The following is a 21358-nucleotide window of genomic DNA, read 5'->3' on the forward strand; positions in this document are numbered from 1 at the left end:
CTGTATTTGGTTGCACGTGCGAGAACGAACAAACAGTGCTTCTGTTTCGGTCACGGCAATTTCCCAGCAAGCGCTTCACAAAACACCGCGTACAAATGCTGCGGCTCGCATGTGTCCGCTAGCTGGTACATCGAACGTGAATGGCCTGCGCACACGTCAGTGGGTCCATTTCGCGCGTACGTCCATGCTAGTCTTCCGCCGTACTGTCGCGGTGCCAAACGATGCTTCGCCGTCACGCACACATCTGGCAGGTCTATAAGCGTAATGGCGACACCATCGCCCTAACTTGGTGTTTTGGGTTCGGTGAGAGAATTAGTAAATGCACACATTGAAAACAACTAATAATGAAAAAGGCAGTAAAAGACAAAGCTATCACTCGTCAAGGACAATCGATACGCTATACAAGTCTGCACAAATAAAGTCGCTCTGTAATGCAACGGGTGCTCGAAGTCCTATATACAAATTGCGAACTGGTGCGAGTCTATATCGTTTGAGCCCATGACGGGGGCCGACGAAAATATTGGTGCTCCGTTGCCCCCACCAAACGGCAGTGCACCAACGCCGCAACTACATACACAGCAAGCGATGACGTCACTTGTGGTGCTCTCGCTGAAGCATGGCGAAGTGCAGGAAGACCTGCTCGAGCGTGAGCTGCGCCACCGAGTAATCGGCCACGTTGAAAACGCCCTTGGCCTGGTCCATGACGTCGAACACTTCGGCCCAGCTCAAGTCGGGGGCCGACAGGTGAAACTCGAGCAGTCCGTTGTGCGCGCCGATCAGTTCGATACCCGGCAGCCGCGCCTGCATGTAGCTCTTGACGCCGTCCACCTCGGTGCCCAGCGACTCGTCCTTGCTGCTGTACGAGCTGTGCGACGTGAGCGAAGTGACCGACGGCTTGGCGCCAGCCACCTTGATCATGATGGAGTAGCCGCTGCCGAACTTGTTCTTCAGGTGCTGCGGCGAACCGAGGCAGCACAGGCAGCCGTTCACCATGATCGCCAGCCGGCTACACATGACCTCGCACTCCTCCATGCTGCATGACGCCGCGATATCGGTTACCACACTGCGCGGTTTTTTTCACGAACTGAAACGATTCGTGAGAAGAGTCCCTCGTCTAAATTTTTTAGCGCGCACAAAAGACAAGGACAAGAAAGAGACACACTAGCGCTCGTGTGTCTTTCTTGTCCTTGTCTTTTGTGCGCGCTAAAAAGTTTAAATAAGGATACATACCAACTTGCCCAGTTATCAGTCTTACTGCAAGAGTCCCTCGGCAAGAAGCCGGCGTGTGGTCACACGACCACCCGTGCATCGTGGTTCGAGGCACGCGAGCTGCGCGTTCGCTTCGTCTTGCGGCATTCGCGTGGCTAGGAAAAAAAGCGACGTTCGCGTGATATAAAATGCACGGCGAAATAGCCACAACGGATGGCTTCGAGTCGTAGGCGAATGCATAAGGGAGCCTGTGAGTTTTCCTGGGCTCTGTACGCAATGCTTGTCACACGCAGTATTAAGTAATGATCACATGCTAGGGACGCAAGCATAAAATCAAGGCTCGTGAACGTGAGCTGAGCAATCGAGTTTTACTCGCAGCGTAATAAGCAAAATAAGTAAAGCAAAAAAATGCCCCCACCTCCCCGAAGGGAATCGTGAGGAAATGCGAAAGCATTTCTTGCGCCGAGAGTACACGGCGTAGTAATTTTAATGGCGTAAAGCTGGACACATCGACGCGCTCAAGTGTCTCCCTTTTGGGCGCCTCTTTCAACGAACGCTTCCTACGTGCGTTCGTAATCACCTCATGGATGTTGCCACCGCCTTCAATGCAGCACAAACGCGTTTAGAACGCGCTGTTTTTAGGCTGTGCCAAGGCAGCACAAACGCTACAAACGCGTTTCAAACGCACTGCATTGAGGCGGTGGCGCAGGGAGGAGAGAGAGCGAACGGCGGGAGTAGGAGCGGCGCAGCACTGCACCTACCCTCGCGCGCGTCCGCAGCTGTTGCTATGGGAGAGGGAGTGAGAGCGGAGAGGCGCGCGGACAACGCCGGATGCCTCACATAGCCCGACTAAGAAATGCATTCGCATTTAAAAACAAAAACTTACTCGCAGTACTCCGCGAGCGCGGCTCCTAAGCGGACGGAGTGTCTTTCCCGCATAACTTCTGAGCCCCTCGACGCAACTAGTCGCGCGCGCACGCGATGAGCGAGCTTCGCCAGGACCATCCCCGTGGGCCCATTTCCCAATCGCTATGAACCGGCAGTGTTGTGCAGGCAGAAGAATGACGGCACTTGTCTGATCCTGACATAACGATAGTAGTGGTGGCGCATGCGTGAACCAGCCGTCAATTAACTTGCCTCCCATAAAGAAGAAATGAAATGCCTCAACAGTTATCTCTCGCGTAGAACCCCACGTGTGCCGGATTGACAGGTAGCGCTGCATGCCTTCGTATGCGCATATAAGTTTTTGTGTCAACTTTTTTTCCGTCGCAGTTTGCTCTTTCAGTTATTATTTTTTTTAAACGTTCAGTTGTTAGTCTGCATTTGTGTTGTTCTGATCTCTTGGGAATATTTCTGCAAGCCAACTTCTTTTACTCTGGATTCTTTCCCTTTCACCCGATTGCGCTTCCGATCGCGAGACATGGCTCGCGGTTGACGAAGTATTGGGTTTCGCTCACTACACTGTGTCGCCAAGCTGCATTGAGTAGGCTGCCCTTGCGTTCGGAGGAGCAGCAGAGTTTTGTGCATAGTTTGAGAGTTGGGTCAATCGCAAGCTGCGTTGGGTCAGACGCACGAGGTGCCACACGTGGCGAAATTAAAATTATTCGAGACGCGGGCGATACTGCGTCGTGGCCCGCGCTGCGTCTGCTTCATCTCGCTGGCGACCCAAGGTGCCTTGGGGAACCACGCTCGATTCCGATTTTTGGGTCTTGGGTCAACGCGAGCGCAAGAGCCCAAGAGTACGACGGGTTCTGCACATGCGCCCTGGCAGCTCGCAAACTTGTTGGGGCCCCAATTCTCAAATTCTCTAAAGTGTCTATTATCCTGGCGCGGTGCGTCGAACATTGTCGATTCCGCATCGTGTTGCATTGTGTGTGTTACTTTGACATGTCTATTTGAATAATTCGGTTAGCTGACTATGTGAGTACGCTTGCATACTACAGTTTGTACAATTCGGCTAATGGACTTGCTGTGTAGAAGACGCAATTAATTTCGCCTTTGTTGGTTTGCGATACGGTATACTGGGTCCTCTGTTCCTTGAGTGCAAGAGAGCCCCCACAACGGTTATACGATGTGGCTCTAGTGGAAAAAGAAATTGGGCATGGTGATGGGTCCTTTATTCACGCTAAAATTTACGCAGTTCGTTTGTAGAGGGTGTTTCAGGCAAATTGTGCCGAGCCTTAAAATTTCTACATATTTCTAATATTTCTGAGCAGGCTGTACAACCGAAGGCTTTTCGTTTAGATTAACACTCCGAAATCAGGCCAATAATTATCGTTGATTATTGATCTAAGCTCAAGGCAAAATATGCTTCGTGCTGCCGAAGAGGACAGACGATCGAATCGTTGAAACCTGTGAGAGGTGAGAATGATGCTGCAGCCGCGGACGATGAGCTCGTGCAGCGTGTGCCAGACGCAGCGCTTGGCTACCGGGTCCATGCCGGTGGACGGCTCATCCAGAATCACCAGCTGCGGGCTGCCGATGAACGCCACGGCTGTGCTCACCTTGCGCTTGTTGCCGCCACTGCGTCGAACCAAAGGTACGCGTTGCATGGTCACGTGCTCGTGCCGAAAAGACAATTGCGATGGAGCTTGCCTGTAGGTATCCAGCGTGCTATCCAGGTGGGGCGTGAAGTAGAAGAGCTGCGCGAGCGCGCGGCACACGTCCCCGACCCGGCTCTCGGGTATGCCCCGGATGCGCGCGTACAACGTCAATACCTCGCGGCCCGTAAGGAAGTCCGGCAGAGCGTCTGCCTGCGGGCAGTAGCCGATCCGTCGGCGAACCTGTGTGTGCGCGCGAAGTCGCAGGACTGTATTGGCAGGCACCGCCGGTGCATACCCCTTTCGTTCTTTATTCAGAGGTACCCTAGCTGCTTTGCCCAAGGGCGTGTAAGCAAATGAGATCTTCTTTAGTACAGAACACTTGATCACAAAATTGATTCTACTCTGTTACAGTTTCAGCAAAAAGTCAATCAGCATAAAAGTTTGTTCTATATAGTCCAGTATCCTTGAATTTTAAGGTCATGATCGTGTTTTTAAGCATATCACGAGGTAGCCCAAGGCACATGTCTGCTAGTCCCGGTCTTATAGAAATAGAATTTTAAACGCAGTTTTCTTCGACGATAGGAGGGCGCTTACCATTCTATAGCTCGTTTTCTTTTTTGTATCAGTGTAGCTCTGCTCCCGCTTACTCCGCCTAAGAACGAACACTGCCACTCTGTTCTCTCAATGTGGCCGATGATCAATTCTTTCCGACGGGTGTCCAAACAGCACGCACGTTCCAAAATCGGGCGAACGAATTAATTATGAGAAGTATTCTTTGGGGTTCGTGCTCGCGCGGTATTTCATTCAATATAGTGGTGCATGCTGCTTACCTGCTTCGTTTTGTTGGTGACCGAATAGCCGTCGACGAAGGCGTCGCCCTCGCTGGGACCGATGGTGGCCGTGAGCATGTTGAAAGTGGTCGTCTTGCCGGCCCCGTTAATGCCGAGCAAGCCAAAGCATTCGCCCTTGCGCACGCCGAAAGAGAGCTCGCGCACGGCGCAGAACGAGCCATAGAAGCGCGACAGCCGCCGCAGCACCAGCACGTCGCGCTTCGCGAGCTCCGGCACTGTCGAGGCGAGGATGCGCTGCTTCTCCTCCGCCACGTCGTCGTCGTCCTGCATCTGCTGCAGATGGCAAGGGTACACACAAATCATCCGGAACAAGAATTCCCTCTAGCCTAGTGTAAGCTCTTGAGCTTTTCACCCCGCTTACGTTGAGTGCTGCTTCCGCAGACGTACACACATTTGCCACAGCGTAGATTCATTGTTGGTGCCTGCAGTGTGTGTGGTCAGCCCTGACACCTCAATGCGGTCGACGATACTCCCATGACGAACACCGTCGTTACAATGTTAACTGTGCGCTGCCCTTCCGTGACGTTTCGAAACCTCTGAGCCAGCAGCAATCAGCGTGTTGTCGCTTGCACTGTTATTATGTTACGTGGGACAAGGAAGCATGCTTATCCTGCTAGTACATTTTATTGTGATTACAATTATATGGACACTGCAGGCGCATTTCCGCAGTCGCCCGTTGCCTGCATGCTTTCTATCGCTTCAACGCAAACTGAGTGGTGAAAACATCGCACGTACAAAGGTGTGAAACGTCGATTGATTGCTCCCGGCCGCCCATAGTGCGCAGTTCCTGCCAAATCCACGCTACCCCCTCTCCTGGGACTCCACGGGCCTTTCGCACGACATAATTGCGCGACAAGATTGTCTTACATCTGTTGACCTGATGTGTTCTACCCACCCTGCATGGACTTCGTATCCACAGTATGCATTAAATAAATAAATAAATAAATAAATAAATAAATAAATAAATAAATAAATAAATAAATAAATAAATACTGCCGGTGTGTTTCCTTTCCGCTTCAGCCGCAATCGTCGGCTGCCCTCACAATAGAACATACGACGCGCGAGGCAATGTTACCCTCCTTGGACTTTATACGGAACCTCACGGCGACGGCAACGTCAACAATGCGCCTGGAACGCTCATATAAAAAATAATAACGTTTGCTGTCGGCCTAGTTGGTGCATAGCTTAACTTCAATTGATGGCGCAAATGTTAAGACAGGAACGTAGAAGACACGTAAGACATGGGCAAGCGCACACTCGCAACTAAATTTTACTCTTCCGAAAGCTTAGCTTAAGAACCCTCAAGCATGCGCACAACACCACAGAAGCAAGATAAATCTCTGAAACCACCGCTTGATCAAAATCTATTCACCAAAAAACTATACTCATTTTGACAAAGAGTTACAGAAGGAACGCTGACACACAGATCGCCAGCTTTCTGTATGTACATAGCCTCAACCAATTCCCTTGCCACCTTGTATTTGCTTTTCCGCAAAATGCACACGCTGCCCAGTAGTGGTTTGCACGTGCAAGCATTACAGTGATGTGGCAAATGAGATACGGTCCCATTCCTTATAGACAGGGCATGCTCTGCTAGTCGGTCATTCATACATCTTCCCGTCTGGCCGATGTACATCCGGCCGCAACTCAAAGGAATCTTATAAATAACACCCTTTGCACATTCCATAAAGCGCCTCTTCTTCGTGTGCTCTTTCCCACACCCAGGACTCTTATGAGACGACACACGAGCACAAATACGAGAGAGTTTTTTCGGAGCCGTTTTTTCGGAGTGTGCGCTTGACCGTGTCTTACGTGTCTTCTACGTTCCTGTCTTAACATTTGCGCCATCAGTTGAAGTTAAGATATAAAAAATAAAGACCCCATCGCTATAACCTGAATCTGTGCCAACCAGCCCGATCACTGATATTTGCCAGTTTTGAGAGGAGCTCGTATGAAATGTATTTCGGCTACTCCTGTCGTGGCTCGTAAGCATAACTAACCTCGTTGAATGCGCCCGACTTGCCACTAGCTGAGCCGCTGACGGTGAGCCGTTCGGTGAAGAAGCCGGCATTCGCCTCGCAGGCGCACAGCACAACGAGTCCCAACAGCGCGTGCACGATGAAAGACGACAGTGCACGCGTGATGCCCGGCGAGCCCCACGACAGCAGGTCCGGCTGCCAGTCGATGCACTCGTTCGCGCGGCAGTAGTCTGCAATAAGCTCGCCAATGTATGTCTGCTAAGTATCGCAGTCCGCAAGCTGCCTTTTCCAAGGTAAAGTAATTTCTGTTTGATCCCGAAAACGCACGCGAATGCACACGACACAACTTATGGAAGTATTTGCCTCTGTTAATACTAGCAATCACAAACAGGAAACGGGTGCGAGAGTGAAAAGCAATCCTGCTTTTACCTGCAGTAGTAACTACAAATTATACTGTGCTGCTTCACGTGATACAAAAAAAGAAAAAGAGATGCCTCTAAGCTGCAAAGAGCGTCTTAGCGAAATATGTGATATTGAGATTGAGGCCGTATAATGTGCAGCTATATAATATGTATATGAGATTTATAATATGAGATTTATATTATGTATATGAGATAATATGTATATGAAATGTTACTGAGATTGCCAAGACACGGACATATAATATATGTCCGTGTCTTGGCAATCTCAGCAAGGAAGCGCAGCAGAAACGGCAGCACAAGCAAAGAAGCACACAGCTAAGACGCTGAACTAAGAATTGCAGACAAAAACCAAATACAAACAACTCTCCTGCGTACGCATCCTCACACTACTTTGTATTGACCACATCTTTCGATAGCGTTGTTGGGAAAGAAATCCTCGTTTACGGGATTTTTTTATGGGCGAAACAACTTAGGGTCTAGGCTTGTCCGTTGTGGGGTGTCCGTGCTCACGGCACAGCACCATGTAAAATCCCCTAAAAAAGGTTTAACAATAGACTAATATCAATAATAATTGCGACGGAACAATATAAAACACCTAGAAGCACAAACACTTTATACTAGTCGGCGCCTACAACGTGGACATTATGGACCTTAGGATCTAGCTTCACCCAATCGTCATCATTCGCTTCGTATAGATGCGTTCCATTTTTTTTTTTAAATGGGTTGAGCCTCGATGAGTTTTCTTGTTCATCCATGGGCCCAATAACGGCACGCGTTCGTTCAATAAACGGTTTGCAACCACATGAACGATAATGCGCTGTCAGGCGTGATGGTGCGCGTTTTAACTTGTTGCAATGACGGCGTCACCTTTACGTGTCAGTCTGTCGACGGTACGTTCTACAACACGGTAGTAGAATGGTTTAAATGACGCCACATAAAAAGGTGAACAACTGTTTGCTACGTTGTATAGAGCACCGGTTATTTCCAGACTGACTTGTACAAGAACAGGTCAGTTGGGAAACGCACCGTGGCGCAGGCCCTTCCCATTTTCTCCCGAGCCGAAAAAAATGCCTTCACGTAAAGACGTTTAGCAATCTTCCTATGCCGATGCGAGAGTTTCCATGCGTTCTGGATTATTACTAAATAGTTCGGCCTAGCAGATGCACATGTGCGTGGACCATGCCGAGATGCAAAGAGCTTTAACGTTTTGTACAGCCTTATAGAAGCACACGAGAAAGCTGGCTTTCTTTACACGAGCTATACTGTTCCCGAAAGCTCTGCTCTATATTGTGGCAGCAAGACTTAGGTAAGGCAAAGTTGAGAGTGGTGGGCAATACCGTCCTTATTTCGAAATTTCCTGATCAGCAGCTTAAGCGCAAGTACTTCGACCGCGGGGGGAAATACCAGCTGACGTGCTCTGGCTCAAAATACAAACACAAATACTAAATCTGTACAAAACTATCCTCCGGCAATTTGCACTCGAATGATAAACCATAAAAACGTAGCACCACGATCTTCTCCTGTGTATAAGAGTACACATACCCTTGCAGCAGTAGCGCGCCCGGTTGGGCGCGATCTCGCAGAGGACGTTCTGCGTGTAGTAGTCGTTGCATACGATGTTGTAGTGCGCGTTGCGGTACAGACGGCAGAATGCTCGCCCAAGCGCGTACATCGGCAATATGTACGTAAACACGAAGTCGGTGGTGTCGATGAGGTCTTCTAAGCCGGGCTCTTTCCTCCACTCGAGCACCGCCACCATCACCAGACCGCACACGCCTGCACCAAGAAGACACCGCGAGCGGTAATCGGAACCTTTGCTTTATGTATGTAGGCTAAGTCAAGGTGTATCCCATGTGTACGACGGACGTTGTTTTGATCGATTCTGGAAACACCTAGAACAACGTGGCAGCCTGCTGGCTTATTAAGGCGAAAGCCTCCTATGACTCGTGAGTCAAGAGACTTCGGGAGACCTGCTGAGGTCCAACGTCAGCACGAACGGTGCCAAAAGTATTGCTTGAACACAGACGTCGTGACGTTATCTGCGACATGTGAAGCCATCATGAATTCACACATCGACAAAATTTATGCCATCATATCACGACGTCATCACATGACATTGTCGCCAGGCCAAAGATGTGCCGATTCCCGAGATAGTGCAACAACGGGTGAAGAAATCTCAATCAGGGTAAATGCGTTAATTCAATTAGTGTCTCGTGAGAGCATACGTCCCTTCTTTTCTTAGCGCTAAAGGCACTGATAAGTTTAACCAATCGCCTCCAAACTGGTGAATCGAGAATATGAGGGTATGCTCACATTAAGCCACTTTGTTCAGCGTACCTGCAGCGAAGAAGACTGTCCCGATCCGAACGTAGGCGGCCGTCTGTGTTCGAAAGAAGAACGACATCGCCGCGATCGTGGGCAGCCACGACAGGCCGAAGTAGGAGAACAGCAGGAACATTACCGCTGCAAAGACATGAACGTATGTACACAACGGTCCACTGTTAAAGTTGCGGACGCCATCGGCCGGCGTCCGCAACGAGTTTTGCGCAATCACGGAGAGCGCTGGGCGCGGTGCTCTTTCATCGCGTGAACAGCCTGCTTCGTGACAATTCGGAGTGCAGCAGTACACGTTAGAGGACGACGAAAGAGAACAACGGGCTGTGCTCAGTGCGCTTGCGCAAAACTCGTTGCAGCCGCCGGACGGTGGTGGCGCCGAATGGATGCCACGCGCTCCGATGTTCCCTTTCACAGTGTACCGCTGTGTACTACATGCCATCAGAACGAATGCTATGCGGCTATATATATTCATCTACTGTCATACTCGAATGCACGGTTGCACACAAGAAAATAGGTGCGTAGGGGATGAACCACTAAGTGTCATTCCGCGCCAAACGTTCCAGAAAGCGCTCGACCGTCCCTGATTATACAGCATAAAAGGCAGCCTATATCCGGTGGCAAACAACATCCCATCTCTTCGAGCTATTCGATATCTGGAACCAGAGCCGTATATGGGGAAAGTCTGGCGAATGGGCGGGGCATTGACGTCGCGGCGCGGCGATGACGCCGTTCACGTCGCCGCCACGCCTCCGCTCTGGCGCCGTCCGCCATATATAGTCTTTCCGCCCGACGGGCGCACGGCTGAGGTTATGTACGCGCTGTTCATTCGTTAAATCTAGCGCTGCTAAACAAAGTGCGAAAGCGAAATTGTGGAAGCACACTGTCATACAAGTTTAATGAAGAATATGGAAAGGATTATATGCGTCTAAATGATCGAAAAACTGACTTCTAGAGTTGTGTACGCCGATTAGAGTCCACGGCGTTCTACGCAACGCGCTGTGCTTTTAGAGCGCAGCTCCTAGGCGCCCGTTCCTGCGTTGATCGGCGTCGCCGTTGGCTTCATCGGCGTAACCGATAGAGCGAACGAGGACGAAAGACAGCGAAAAATGTGGAGTCTGTCGATATCACGAGCCACTGGCTTCTAACATCGCTTTCTTCCTCCTTCACGCGCGCTCGCCCTTCGGTCGGAGCTCGTGCGCATGCAGGGCTGGCGGTGCGCTGCGACTGTCTCGCTTGACGTGACGGGAATGTCGATGTCAGCGTTTCGCTTGGTTCGTGACGCCTAGAATGCACAGAGTGGTGTGCGTATAGCACTCGAGCATCGGCAGTTTTTGTGGCAATATGTAACGAATGTTCCAATGCGAATAGCCAGAACTTCAAACACAGTTCGCGTTGCCTCAACACAAAGCTGCGTTCAGAATTCGCATGAGGGAGTATCGTAATCATCGGTGACTTATCGTGCTATGAAGACCTGTGGGTTTCCGTCTATTTTGGTTTGTTTTCTTGATTAATTTTTTTGAAGCCTATGTTCAATAACAACGACGCTTAGTAATGTTTCTGACGCTTAAGATGTTAAGTACGGTTCGGCTGGCGCTTCTCTGCACAGTGATCTCGTGAGAAGTTTTTCGACCCTAGCCCTACTGAAAATTCCTATATATACAGGACCCATACATATGATGTTATTGGATACAGGTCGTATAGGGGATACGGCTTTATAGGTGATACAGGTTTATCGGTGATACAGGTTTATAGGTGATATAGGTTGTATAGGTGATATAGGTCGTATAGGTGATACAGGTAGGTTGATTATATGGGTGTTACAGGTGATATGGGTAATATGGGCCGAATCAGCGATTTGGGTCACAAATGACGTGCAGCAAAGGAACATATTGATAAAGACATGCCAGTTTATGAAGCGTGTAATAAAAGCAAATATATACAGCAATTCAAGCTGTAATGATATCTCGCAGCAGTCTAATTATAAGAATGTAAGAATTCACTGTTGCACTTACATATATACTTGAAGAAAAACGATCAGGCAAGAATATTTGGTAACTGATGATTTATTTAAATCTTTAAGCATCTCCGCAATAAAACAGTTCATCTTTTTCAAACGTTCAGCTCCCGGCCCTTCGTTGGGCTTCTCGGCCACATACTTGTCGAAGGCATCTGTGGAATAATGAGCAGGAATGTGAAGGAATTTTAAGCACTCATAAGTTCACATGTATGTTAAAAATGAATGTCATTACTATAAGCGAAATTAATGAAGCATGAAATACTCACTTGCATGAAATACTCCTTCTTAGCCCCTAGTTGACACAGTTAGCAAAAACAGGTGGTGTACACAATTGTGTACATAGCGTGTCAAAGGGTTAGAAGAGGACGGTTTAATAATGTAAACCACAATATTTACGTAGTTGCATACTGATACAACATCCAACGCACAATACTTTTTTTCAGTTTTCATGACTTTCGAGTAGAACGTACGAAGGCAGTGAAAATGATAAACTTACCTTCAAAGATAATCAACAGAGGCGCGTGGTTTGGAGATCCAGCAAATAGAGAAAATGTTGATGGCACATCATGGTGACGGTATCTGTCTCTGCAGCTTTGCAGAAGGGAAGCTGCGATGGAGTCTTGCATGTAGGCTGAGGTGTCCATTTTTCCGCAGGAAAGTTGCGATGCTGGGTCTGGTGAACAACCGTTCCGCCGAAACAAACTTCCATGTACGGCCACAATTGCAGCACATGAGCGAAGTATGTTCTTCACTCTTTCGCTGATAGCCTGTGCACATCGCGGTACTCGATGTCCACGAAATCAGAGCAAGAGAGATCGCAAGTGACGAACACGATCCGCGCTCGTGACGCTGGTGAGCGATTCTGAAGAAGAAAGTGCGGCGCGGAGGGATACACAAGAACTAAAGTGACCGTCAGAAATTTACATTGGTGTAACTGCCAATAAATTCTGCGAAGCTTATTTATGAACTATCAAGTTTTCATGGCGCAATATTAGCACCCTATAAAATACAAATTGATCTTTTCTCGCGTTATTTTCTTGATCGCAACAGTAGACGGGCCTCCTTGCACCTGTGCAGCGAAAGTTTGCGGCATGCGTTCTCAGAATTCTTCCCCCTCATGGTCTCGCCACGTGCAAAGTCTACCGCCCGCGACTTACCAGACAGGCGAGTTTCGGAACAATAAGGCGCGCCTTTTCCCCCCACGGGGGAGGGCAGCTTAAAAATGCACGACCGTTGAAAGACGCGTTCGTTGGATCCGCATTCCTTTCGCGTAAACCGGCTACCACGACGTGTTTTATCCCCATTTTTATCGTACTTCTCATGAATAAATAGTAATAAAATAATAATACTAAAGACACTGCCTGTCAAAGCACTGAATACACATTCCGATAAACATTGAATCAAGGGTATTTTTGGTAATTTTGGAAGGCAGCATTTTAGCGCATCATTGAAGCAAATGCACGTGTCGCACTTGACCGCGACACGATCCGTCTACACAGTTCAGAAACACGTGCGCCGCACAGTCAGTGCCTGAAAGCATATGCTTGCATGCAGTTTTATGTAATACAATGCTGCTCCACTGAGTGCTGTAACTGTATCCTCAAGTTTGGTTTATGCCTAATTCAGGACCCTTCTTAACGAACGTGTCTTACAGAAAAATGTGTGTCAACATCCCTGATTGAGAGCGCTCATTACTAGGTCAATTAAATGTGTAGTGACCGTGGGTCAATTAAAACTTTCTTAATGTATGTCAATTAAAAATAAAATCAGTGAAAGTCAACTGAATATTTCAAACCTAATGTCAATTCAGTGTTTATTGAGGGCACTCATTAGAAGCTGCCGTTTAATTGACCAGCTATTGAGTCAAAAAGGCCTCGGTTCGGGGTCAATTGACACGCAAAGTGCATTTTTGTAAGGGGTGCGCGTGCAAAAAGATGTTGTAAGAGGTGTATATGAAAGCGGATGATTATGTGCTGCACTGTGCCACTTGTCAAGATAAAAAAAAAAGCCAGCTGGTTCGAGAGCTAGATTGAGATGAAAGGGAATTTGAAAGATAACATTGAGAATCAGGTGCTGTCCTGCCACTTATAAAGATAAAAAGGCGAACTATTGATCAGGAAGAGATTGTGAGAGGTTTGAATGAGAGCGGATGAAAGAAAACAACTCCTGTGTTGATCCTATATGCCGCCATATAGGACCTGGGAGGCCCTATTTGTGCCCTATAACCGCCATATGGGTCCTCTGGAGGTCCTATTTGAGTCCTATATACCGCCATATGGGTCCTCTGTAGGTCCTACTTGCGTCCTATATACCGCCATATGGGTCCTGTTTAGGTCCCATTTGGATCCTGTTTGGTTCCTATATACCCCCACACGGTCGTATACAATTCCTATATTTAGTCCTGTAAGTCCTGTATAAAACCATACGGATCCTGTATGAAACCATATAGGTTTTTTCAGTAGGGCTGCGATGATGCTCTCTCTGAAGTTGGAGTTGGACTGTTGAGTGTATTATATATACAACATTTATTTCTTTATTTGCTTCGGGAGCGGAGTACCGGCGAGTGCGCAAGATCGCTGCAGTTAAGATCTTCCATGCTTCCAAGCGCAAGAGCTTCCATGCTCGCGCTTTCAACAGTATGGGGATGTTAATGCAAGCAGAATTCGCGCTCTTGAATGTCATGGTCATTAAAACATTGCTTTTAGGGTGACGCCTTAGATGCCTCATGAAACACGCGAATTGACTGGAGTCCCGAGGCTTCGGCGCCAACACGAGTGAGGCAAAAATCATGCGATGACATCACCAGGATGTCGTAGATAGCTAAGATTTGTGACGTGTCAATGGCGTCATGCTGACGTCGGATTACGTTACGTCATCTGATCATGTCATCACATGAAATCGGCGCTTTGCACAGCCTCTGTGATCGGCCCACCAATCACGGAGGCAGTGCAAGACCTGGAGACGAGCAGAAAGCTTGCAACACCTCCGATCTTGGAGGCAGTAAAAATCATGTGATGACTTCACATGCTGAATACTGTCAGCGATCAAGAGCCGCCATGCGAGGGCGTGTGCCTCCTGAATCCGCCAGTGACCACAGTTTGCTAAAAGCTCCGAAAACACAACAAAACGAAATCAAGCATTTTTGTATATTACTTATGGTACTCGACTGCTGACCAGAAGGTTGCGGAATAGAATGTCGGCCGCGGCTTCCGCATTTTCGGGAGGCGAAAATTAAGGTGCACATTTTAGGTGCACCCGAACTTTAGGTGCACATTAAAGAAACCTAGGTGGTCGAAATTTCCGAAGCCCTCCACTACGGCGTGCCTCGTAATCATATCGTGGTTTTGGGACGTAAAAACACAACAATTATTATTACTTCACTCACGTCACAGCACACAAAACGACCGATTTGCCATACGCTCCGTCTCAGTTACACTTTCTTGTAAACGAAAGTGTAGTAGCCAAGCAGTGGTACCTACTGCACCAGTGCCGCGGCAACGTGAGTGGGAGGGTTCAATAAAAGAAAAAAAACACAGAGATTACGAGCAGGTTCGAAGGACGAAGTAACGCCCTTGTTGTTGTCCGTGCATTTATGCGTGTTCGCTGCTGAAGTGCGAGACGCTACCGACGTGCAGCGCAGCGTGAGTCACCTTGCTCGCGTAGGTCGGTGAATCCCTGGGTGTTAAAGAGGCGGAAGGTGGTCATGACGAGCAGGCACGAGGAGATGTAGAGCAGCATCGACCAAATGGCGTAGGCCATCCAATAGGCGATCATGTTGAGGCCAGAGATGCGCTGCAGGTGGCGGGAGTTGCTCACGTGGTCCAGCACCAAGAACACCGAGAAACTGGCGATCAGGAACGAGGTGCCGAAGATGGCCTGCTGGCCGATCTGGAAGCTCTCGCGCAGCATAGTGATCAGCTTGTTGGCCTGCGAAAGTAAAATTACCCTCGGTAATAAGAACAAAAGTGTCCCGTCCGCGAATGGTCTTCGCTGCAGCAGACTCCTCGTTATCGTTAGAGTTATCAGATCAGTATATAATAAGAGGAGCTTCGTTATCATCAGATGAGTATTTCCTGAACGACAACGCTATGCCCATTGACCGTAACAATATCCTATATGTTTACATCGGTGTACATACGCTGCGTCACTCGTGGCACATAACGCATCCGTCGGTAGATCCAAATGGCGGGGAAGTAGACGTACTTAAAGTTGGTAGACAACTCGACCATTGGATGAACATTGAATGACGAGAATGTTGGTGTTACGATAGTCAAGGTTAGCAACCATTTTGCCAGATTTAGCTAACATTATAACTTCTAAGTCAGCGAGAGCCAACATTCGGGACTGCTACTGAATGCTGTTAGTATGCAAGTACATACAGTAGTTGAAGTCACATTGCTTGGTAAGACACTGTTAGGCTGCACTCACTGCCCTTGACATTGGTCCATATTTTCGGTCAGAGATTTTCATTTACACCGATAGAAAATGATGTGGGCGGGAGATGCCAAGAAGACATTGTCTTGAAAAATAAACAGGACAAACACACTTCCCTCTTGCTTCAGGCCTTCGCCTCCAGTATAGCGCAAAGCAGAGAATAATGAAACTCGTTATCCCACTGGAAATACACTTCGAATAGTGCATGCAACGAAACCCAGCGAGCTGAATGCTGACTTCGTGATGAACCACCCGAGAGGGCGAGATTCGGCTGTATTTCATAAAAATTCTCTCCTATTAATCTTAGCCTCGGGCGTATACCTTCTCTTCAACCACCCTGGGAAACGGATGGTTGACCACGGTGAGCTTGAGTGACGCGTTGTCGAACCTCTCGTGCAGCAGTGCCCTCTGGTAGGCGGCCAGGGCGAGCGCTGGCGTGTGGTACACCTGGTTGTTGAACAGCAGCCGAGCCGAGCGAACGCTGCCGCCGGAACCCTCGTCTTCGAAGCTGGCCGCAATCAGCGTGCTTGTCAGGAAGCTATTGCCTTCCAGCACGGACGCATTCACCAGGTAGCTTTCTACGCTTCCCGCCTCCACCAGTATTGGAGTCACCTAGTGGGCAGTACACAGTCGAATTAGACTCGGTCGAAGAGAGCGGGTCTGAAACAACCGGTTTCACGTGGAATCGATTGTATACCCTTGAGAGATTGCAGAGTCATGGCACCTGTCAAGACTTTTCAGTCAACTGCTCCTTCTTTTCACGACGGCCAATATCTCTCCTAACTCAGAATCAGCATCATTGTCATCATTCTGATTACGCCCACTGCTGGGCAAAGGCCTCTCCCATGTTCCGCCAATCAACCCGGTCCTGTGCTTTCTGCTGCCACGTTATCCCTACAAACTTAATCTCATGTGCCAACCTCACTTTCGGCTAAATGTCCAGTCTTGCTACTCTTGATGACAGGCGATTATCTTGGCTTCTCGCTACGTGCCCTGCCCATGCCCATTTCTTCTTGATTTCGACTAAGATGTCCTTAACCCGCTGCTCTCTTCTTGTCCTCATTTTCCTTTCCAGGGCTCGCTGCGTCGTCCTCAATTTAAGTTCTAACCCAGAGTAGTTGCTTCTAAAATCCATGAGTGTCTCACGTTCTCTGCTTTTTAAGCTGTTTTTTCTGTTCCTTAGAAGCACCGAAGTTCTCTCGGACTGGTAGGAATAACCAGGTCAATTTCGCTAACATAACGTTCAGCAACTTCCTCGCCAACCTCTCTCCCACTATCCTTCTCCAGGGGGCGTGCTGCAGTCAAAGCATAAGTACCACGGAAGGCAGAGTAGGTTGATCGCTTTATGCAAGAACGAACCGGCACATCACTAAAGATGACTTCCCATAGCAGCCTGTGAATCGGCTGACGCAAGAAAAGACAGAGTCGGACGCGTCGACTTACTGGCGCACGCCTTCATCGAGAAACTCACGCCTCTAATTTTAGGCTGTCATTGCCCAGTATTTCCACCGACGCGTCCCAGATTATGCTTTGTTCAACTGACGAATTCGCCTCAGTTACACGAAGTAAAAGGTGAGCACATACAGATTCCGGTGGCTCCATTATATATGCATATGGCGTCCACGAGCCATGCTTTCAAGCGTAGATTATTGAATGTTCGACAAAAATGTGTTCACAGAGCATAGGAGCATGTTTAGAGACAGCTTAAGAGGAGTTGCGGGCAAACTAAGTAACGAAGAAGCTCGAAATGCGCTATAGTGCTAAAATATTTGGGTTATAACTTACGGGTTTTATATTCGCAAAAAAAAAAAAAAAAAAAACATCGAACAGATGGACACATTGCCCTCGGACTGTCTCCGCCTGCGATAATGCCTCCAAGGTAGCGCAGGTATTCAAATAAATAAATAAATAAATAAATAAATAAATAAATAAATAAATAAATAAATAAATAAATAAATAAATAAATTTTGACATCCGTCCGCAGACGGGCTGACGAACTAGCAGAGCACGTAATCTTCTCGCTTATGTGGAATGCTTCCAGTGTGGCATTGCGAATTCTTCGCCATACGGCTGCATATGGCTAGATTCTGGCGGACCGCGTCCGCGGACAAAAGATGTGTAGACCTATTTTCGGCGAACCGATGAACTCGACTAACCCAGCGTTTCTGCGTCGAAAAAATGGACATGGCATAAAAGTAAACATAAAGATGTACGATTTCACCGACATGGCGGAATCAGGTGAAGAATATTGCCTCAAAAACAAGACCACTTGCATAAGAAATGAAAGTCATGCCATTGTGTACTTACGAAACAACAAGGTTTTTTATGTACTACAGGTTTTCATTTCATTCGGGATGTCTGAGTGCATGTCTCTTCATTCGCTCACTGTAGTCAATAATAATAATAATAATAATAATAATAATAATAATAATAATAATAATAATAATAATAATAATAATAATAATAATAATAATAATAATAATAATAATAATAATGCCCATTTCCCAATCCCATGCTTGTCCTCTCGCGACTGGGCACCGTACCTTGCTGGTGAATTGCTTTTTGAACTGTTTGGCGAGCGAGGCGGACGCCCCTCCATGGAAAGCGTACGGTAGGTCGCTGGCGAACACCAGGTTGACGTCTAGGACGCGGGGCCCCGGCTTGTGCACCCTGGGCAGGCTGTCGATCCAGGTGAGCGTGAAGGCCACCACAAATATCGGCACGAGCAGCTGCGACAGCGTGAAGGCCCAGTTGCGCCGGCTGTGCAGCGAGTGCAGCACGAGAAGACCCCACGTCTGCTGCAGCAGGAGGCGCGAGCCGCTGTTGCGCCGTGGGGGGCCGTTGGCGTCCTCCCGACTTCCGTGCCGCAGCGGGTCCGAAAAGTTCAGTGCGCCCAGAAGCGTGTCTGGGACGAACAGAGGCGCATAGAGTTTGTCAGGTGCAGCTCGGCGCCCGAGGATCCTGGATTGGGCCAAGAGGGCAGCGGAAGCCTACCGTGGCTAAGGGCCGATCCCGAACGTAGTGCGTTAATGAGCATGCGCTTTCGCCTGTTCTCTCCTTAGCGTTAGCTAAAGGAGCCTATAAGCTCCTTTAGCCAACGCTAAGGAGAGAACAGGCGAAAGCGCATGCTCATTAATGCACTATATATGTTCGGGATCAGCCCACCTCTGAAGAAGCGACGACGTCATGTGCCGACGTCACACGATGTCATCCTCATGACTCAGCTCTATGACGCCACACATTCCGGCGATCTGCGACGTCCCGATGACGCGATGCGACATTCTACCCAGGTCTCCCGATGTAATGCCGCATCTCGCGGTGTTTCAACAAATCTCGCGAAGTACCACGTGTCCCATGATCTCGCATGACTCAAGAGACATAAGGTTTTCGCCTGAATACGGTATAGAAAAAGCACTGACGCTGCCATTGATATATGGCATCTGCTCCTATGACCAATATATTTAATAATATGATTATATAACTATATGATTAAATGATTATATAGTTTTATGACATGATTAGGGGGTCGTGCGCACGAGGGGGACAGAGGGGGACGGTCGCACCCCCCCCCCCCCCCCGCAATCAACTGAAGGGGGGCGCGAAGTGTGCTCCATGCCTTTACTCAGTCCGCACCTGTCCCGTCATCCTTTAAAATGCAAGTGTTATGACCATGAATGTCTTTCACAATAACGGCGGCCGAGGGCACTGATGTTGCATTCCAAGAGGTGTTCACTGCCCATTTTTACCCCCGCCGGAAAGTTAGGGACTAAAGGCAGAAATCGATCAAAGCGGAAGAGTGGGCGGGGGGAGACTGCCCTAATGGGGAACCCTCTGCACGCCCTATGCCTATGACGAAAAGTAACGTATACTTGTAGATGTAGAAGCAATGGGATAAAAGGAAAAAAAAGTAATATAAATAAGCGATGCAACTACCTGTCCACATGTGCGCAACTCATTCTGACACGTCGGCCTTAATTCTCACGCACGCACTGCTCAAAAGCAGGTCAGATTTCTTATGCCCGGTGTTCACCAGGCTGCGCGCATGCAGCATGCATCGCTAACTCGCCTCGATCCCGTCTAAATAAATAAGACGCTAATGAAGAACGCTGCTCACCGGCTTCAGTGTCACGCAGTTGGTCAGGCTCGGGCATGCGCAGTCTTGACATTGCCGTGGCCGCGTAGTCACCAACTCTGCGAGCCAACAAATGCGAAATATGTCGGCTCAAGCGAGCGCGTAAACCTCGATTTTATATCGCCGTAGAGTGTGCATGTGTAATTGAAAGGGCTGACGTCGCCAAGTCACGAGCACGTGTACGTCCACCGACCATCTGGCGACGCCCGCCTAAAGAGATATTGCTGAACGCTTTCAACCTTAACAGTGTGCTCAGGCGCGGAGTTGGCGTAAAGAAACTGTGCTCAAGTGCTGAGCATTTGGGTTGCTGGCAAATGTGCTTAAGCGCAACGGCTGTGACAACTATTAAATAAGTGTTGAGCGTACGAGTTTAAAACGACTAAATCATAAGCTATCATGCCATAATTACTACAAAATAACATCCCCTATACTTTCCTTGGCTTTCTTGTCTGTTAGGTCTGAAATGTGTGTAGCAAAAGAAAAAAAAAACGAACCCTCAAAATTGCCCTTCCTTCGTTCATTGATAGCGAGGGTCTCGTTCTGGCAGACCGAATACCTTCAGGTAGTATGCGAGGTAGTATTGGTCAGCTGCCAGCTCGTAAAAAGATCACGTGCTTCGTGACGCCAGCAGGCAGAAAAAGAGTGTTCCACACTGGCTGTCATGGCTACTAATAGAGCTGACTAACGCTCCCAAGTTTAAAATGAACATATATACCGCATAATGTAAAGGGGAGGATGACCGCCGCCGTAGCTCAGTTGGCAGAGCATCGGACGCGTTATTCGAAGGTCGCAGGTTCGGTCCCTGTAAGCGGCAAGTTATCTTCTCGCCCACTTTACTTTCTTCACATTTACATCATAATTACTACAAAATAACAACCCCTATACTTTCCTTGGCTTTATTGTCTGTTGTAATTTAGGAAACCTTTGGTGTTTTGCTTGTTCGAAAGCGAGATAAGCATAAATGCAATGAGCAAATAGAATGCCAGATCGAATCTGCGCCTGCGCGCAACTTTACGGAACCTAGACTTGCTTTCACGGAACGTAAATTACTTGCCGGATACGTTTTATTTTACGGCCATATATCGCAAGTTCACTTTCGTTCGTGGCTACTCGCGATATCCGCTTTACGGAGACTCCTGCAGCCATCGCGGGTGCTATTCTGGACATTGTCATATTCCGCCACGTTGTCGAATTCCGCCATTGGTCAAGTCTGATTAGCCCAGAGGGCTGCTACGGCCTCTCCGATTGGCTTAAAATGCCGCCATTACGAAATCTGACTAGATCGCGGAATTTTAGAGTGTCCAGGATAGCACCCCGAGTCAATATGAGGCGAAGTGCGAACGCAAATTACGACCACGTTGTTTGAGCCGGATCGCCAAAGCTAGAGTGACCTGGAATACCTAAGCCGTAAACGTGAGAGGCCTAATGCCCTCG

At 48.4% G+C, this 21358-nt stretch overlaps 1 protein-coding gene across 1 annotated transcript in view; it reads right to left on the reverse strand.

Annotated features, from left to right (window-relative positions):
- Window positions 1-527: 527 nt before the first annotated feature.
- The window catches only part of LOC119386288 (phospholipid-transporting ATPase ABCA3-like), a 34050-nt gene continuing 13219 nt past the window's right edge, over window positions 528-21358 (reverse strand). The window contains exons 7-16 of the mRNA XM_037653614.2: window positions 19907-19983; window positions 18336-18697; window positions 16114-16404; window positions 15009-15285; window positions 9342-9467; window positions 8547-8780; window positions 6604-6812; window positions 4583-4876; window positions 3562-3992; window positions 528-1033 (exon numbers count right to left, since the gene is read on the reverse strand). Coding sequence (XP_037509542.1) covers window positions 592-1033; window positions 3562-3992; window positions 4583-4876; window positions 6604-6812; window positions 8547-8780; window positions 9342-9467; window positions 15009-15285; window positions 16114-16404; window positions 18336-18697; window positions 19907-19983 — 2743 coding nt within the window. The 3' untranslated portion in view covers window positions 528-591. The remainder of the gene's footprint in view (window positions 1034-3561; window positions 3993-4582; window positions 4877-6603; window positions 6813-8546; window positions 8781-9341; window positions 9468-15008; window positions 15286-16113; window positions 16405-18335; window positions 18698-19906; window positions 19984-21358) is intronic.

Source organism: Rhipicephalus sanguineus, chromosome 3, assembly GCF_013339695.2.
Source record: "Rhipicephalus sanguineus isolate Rsan-2018 chromosome 3, BIME_Rsan_1.4, whole genome shotgun sequence".
Lineage (NCBI taxonomy): Eukaryota > Metazoa > Arthropoda > Arachnida > Ixodida > Ixodidae > Rhipicephalus > Rhipicephalus sanguineus.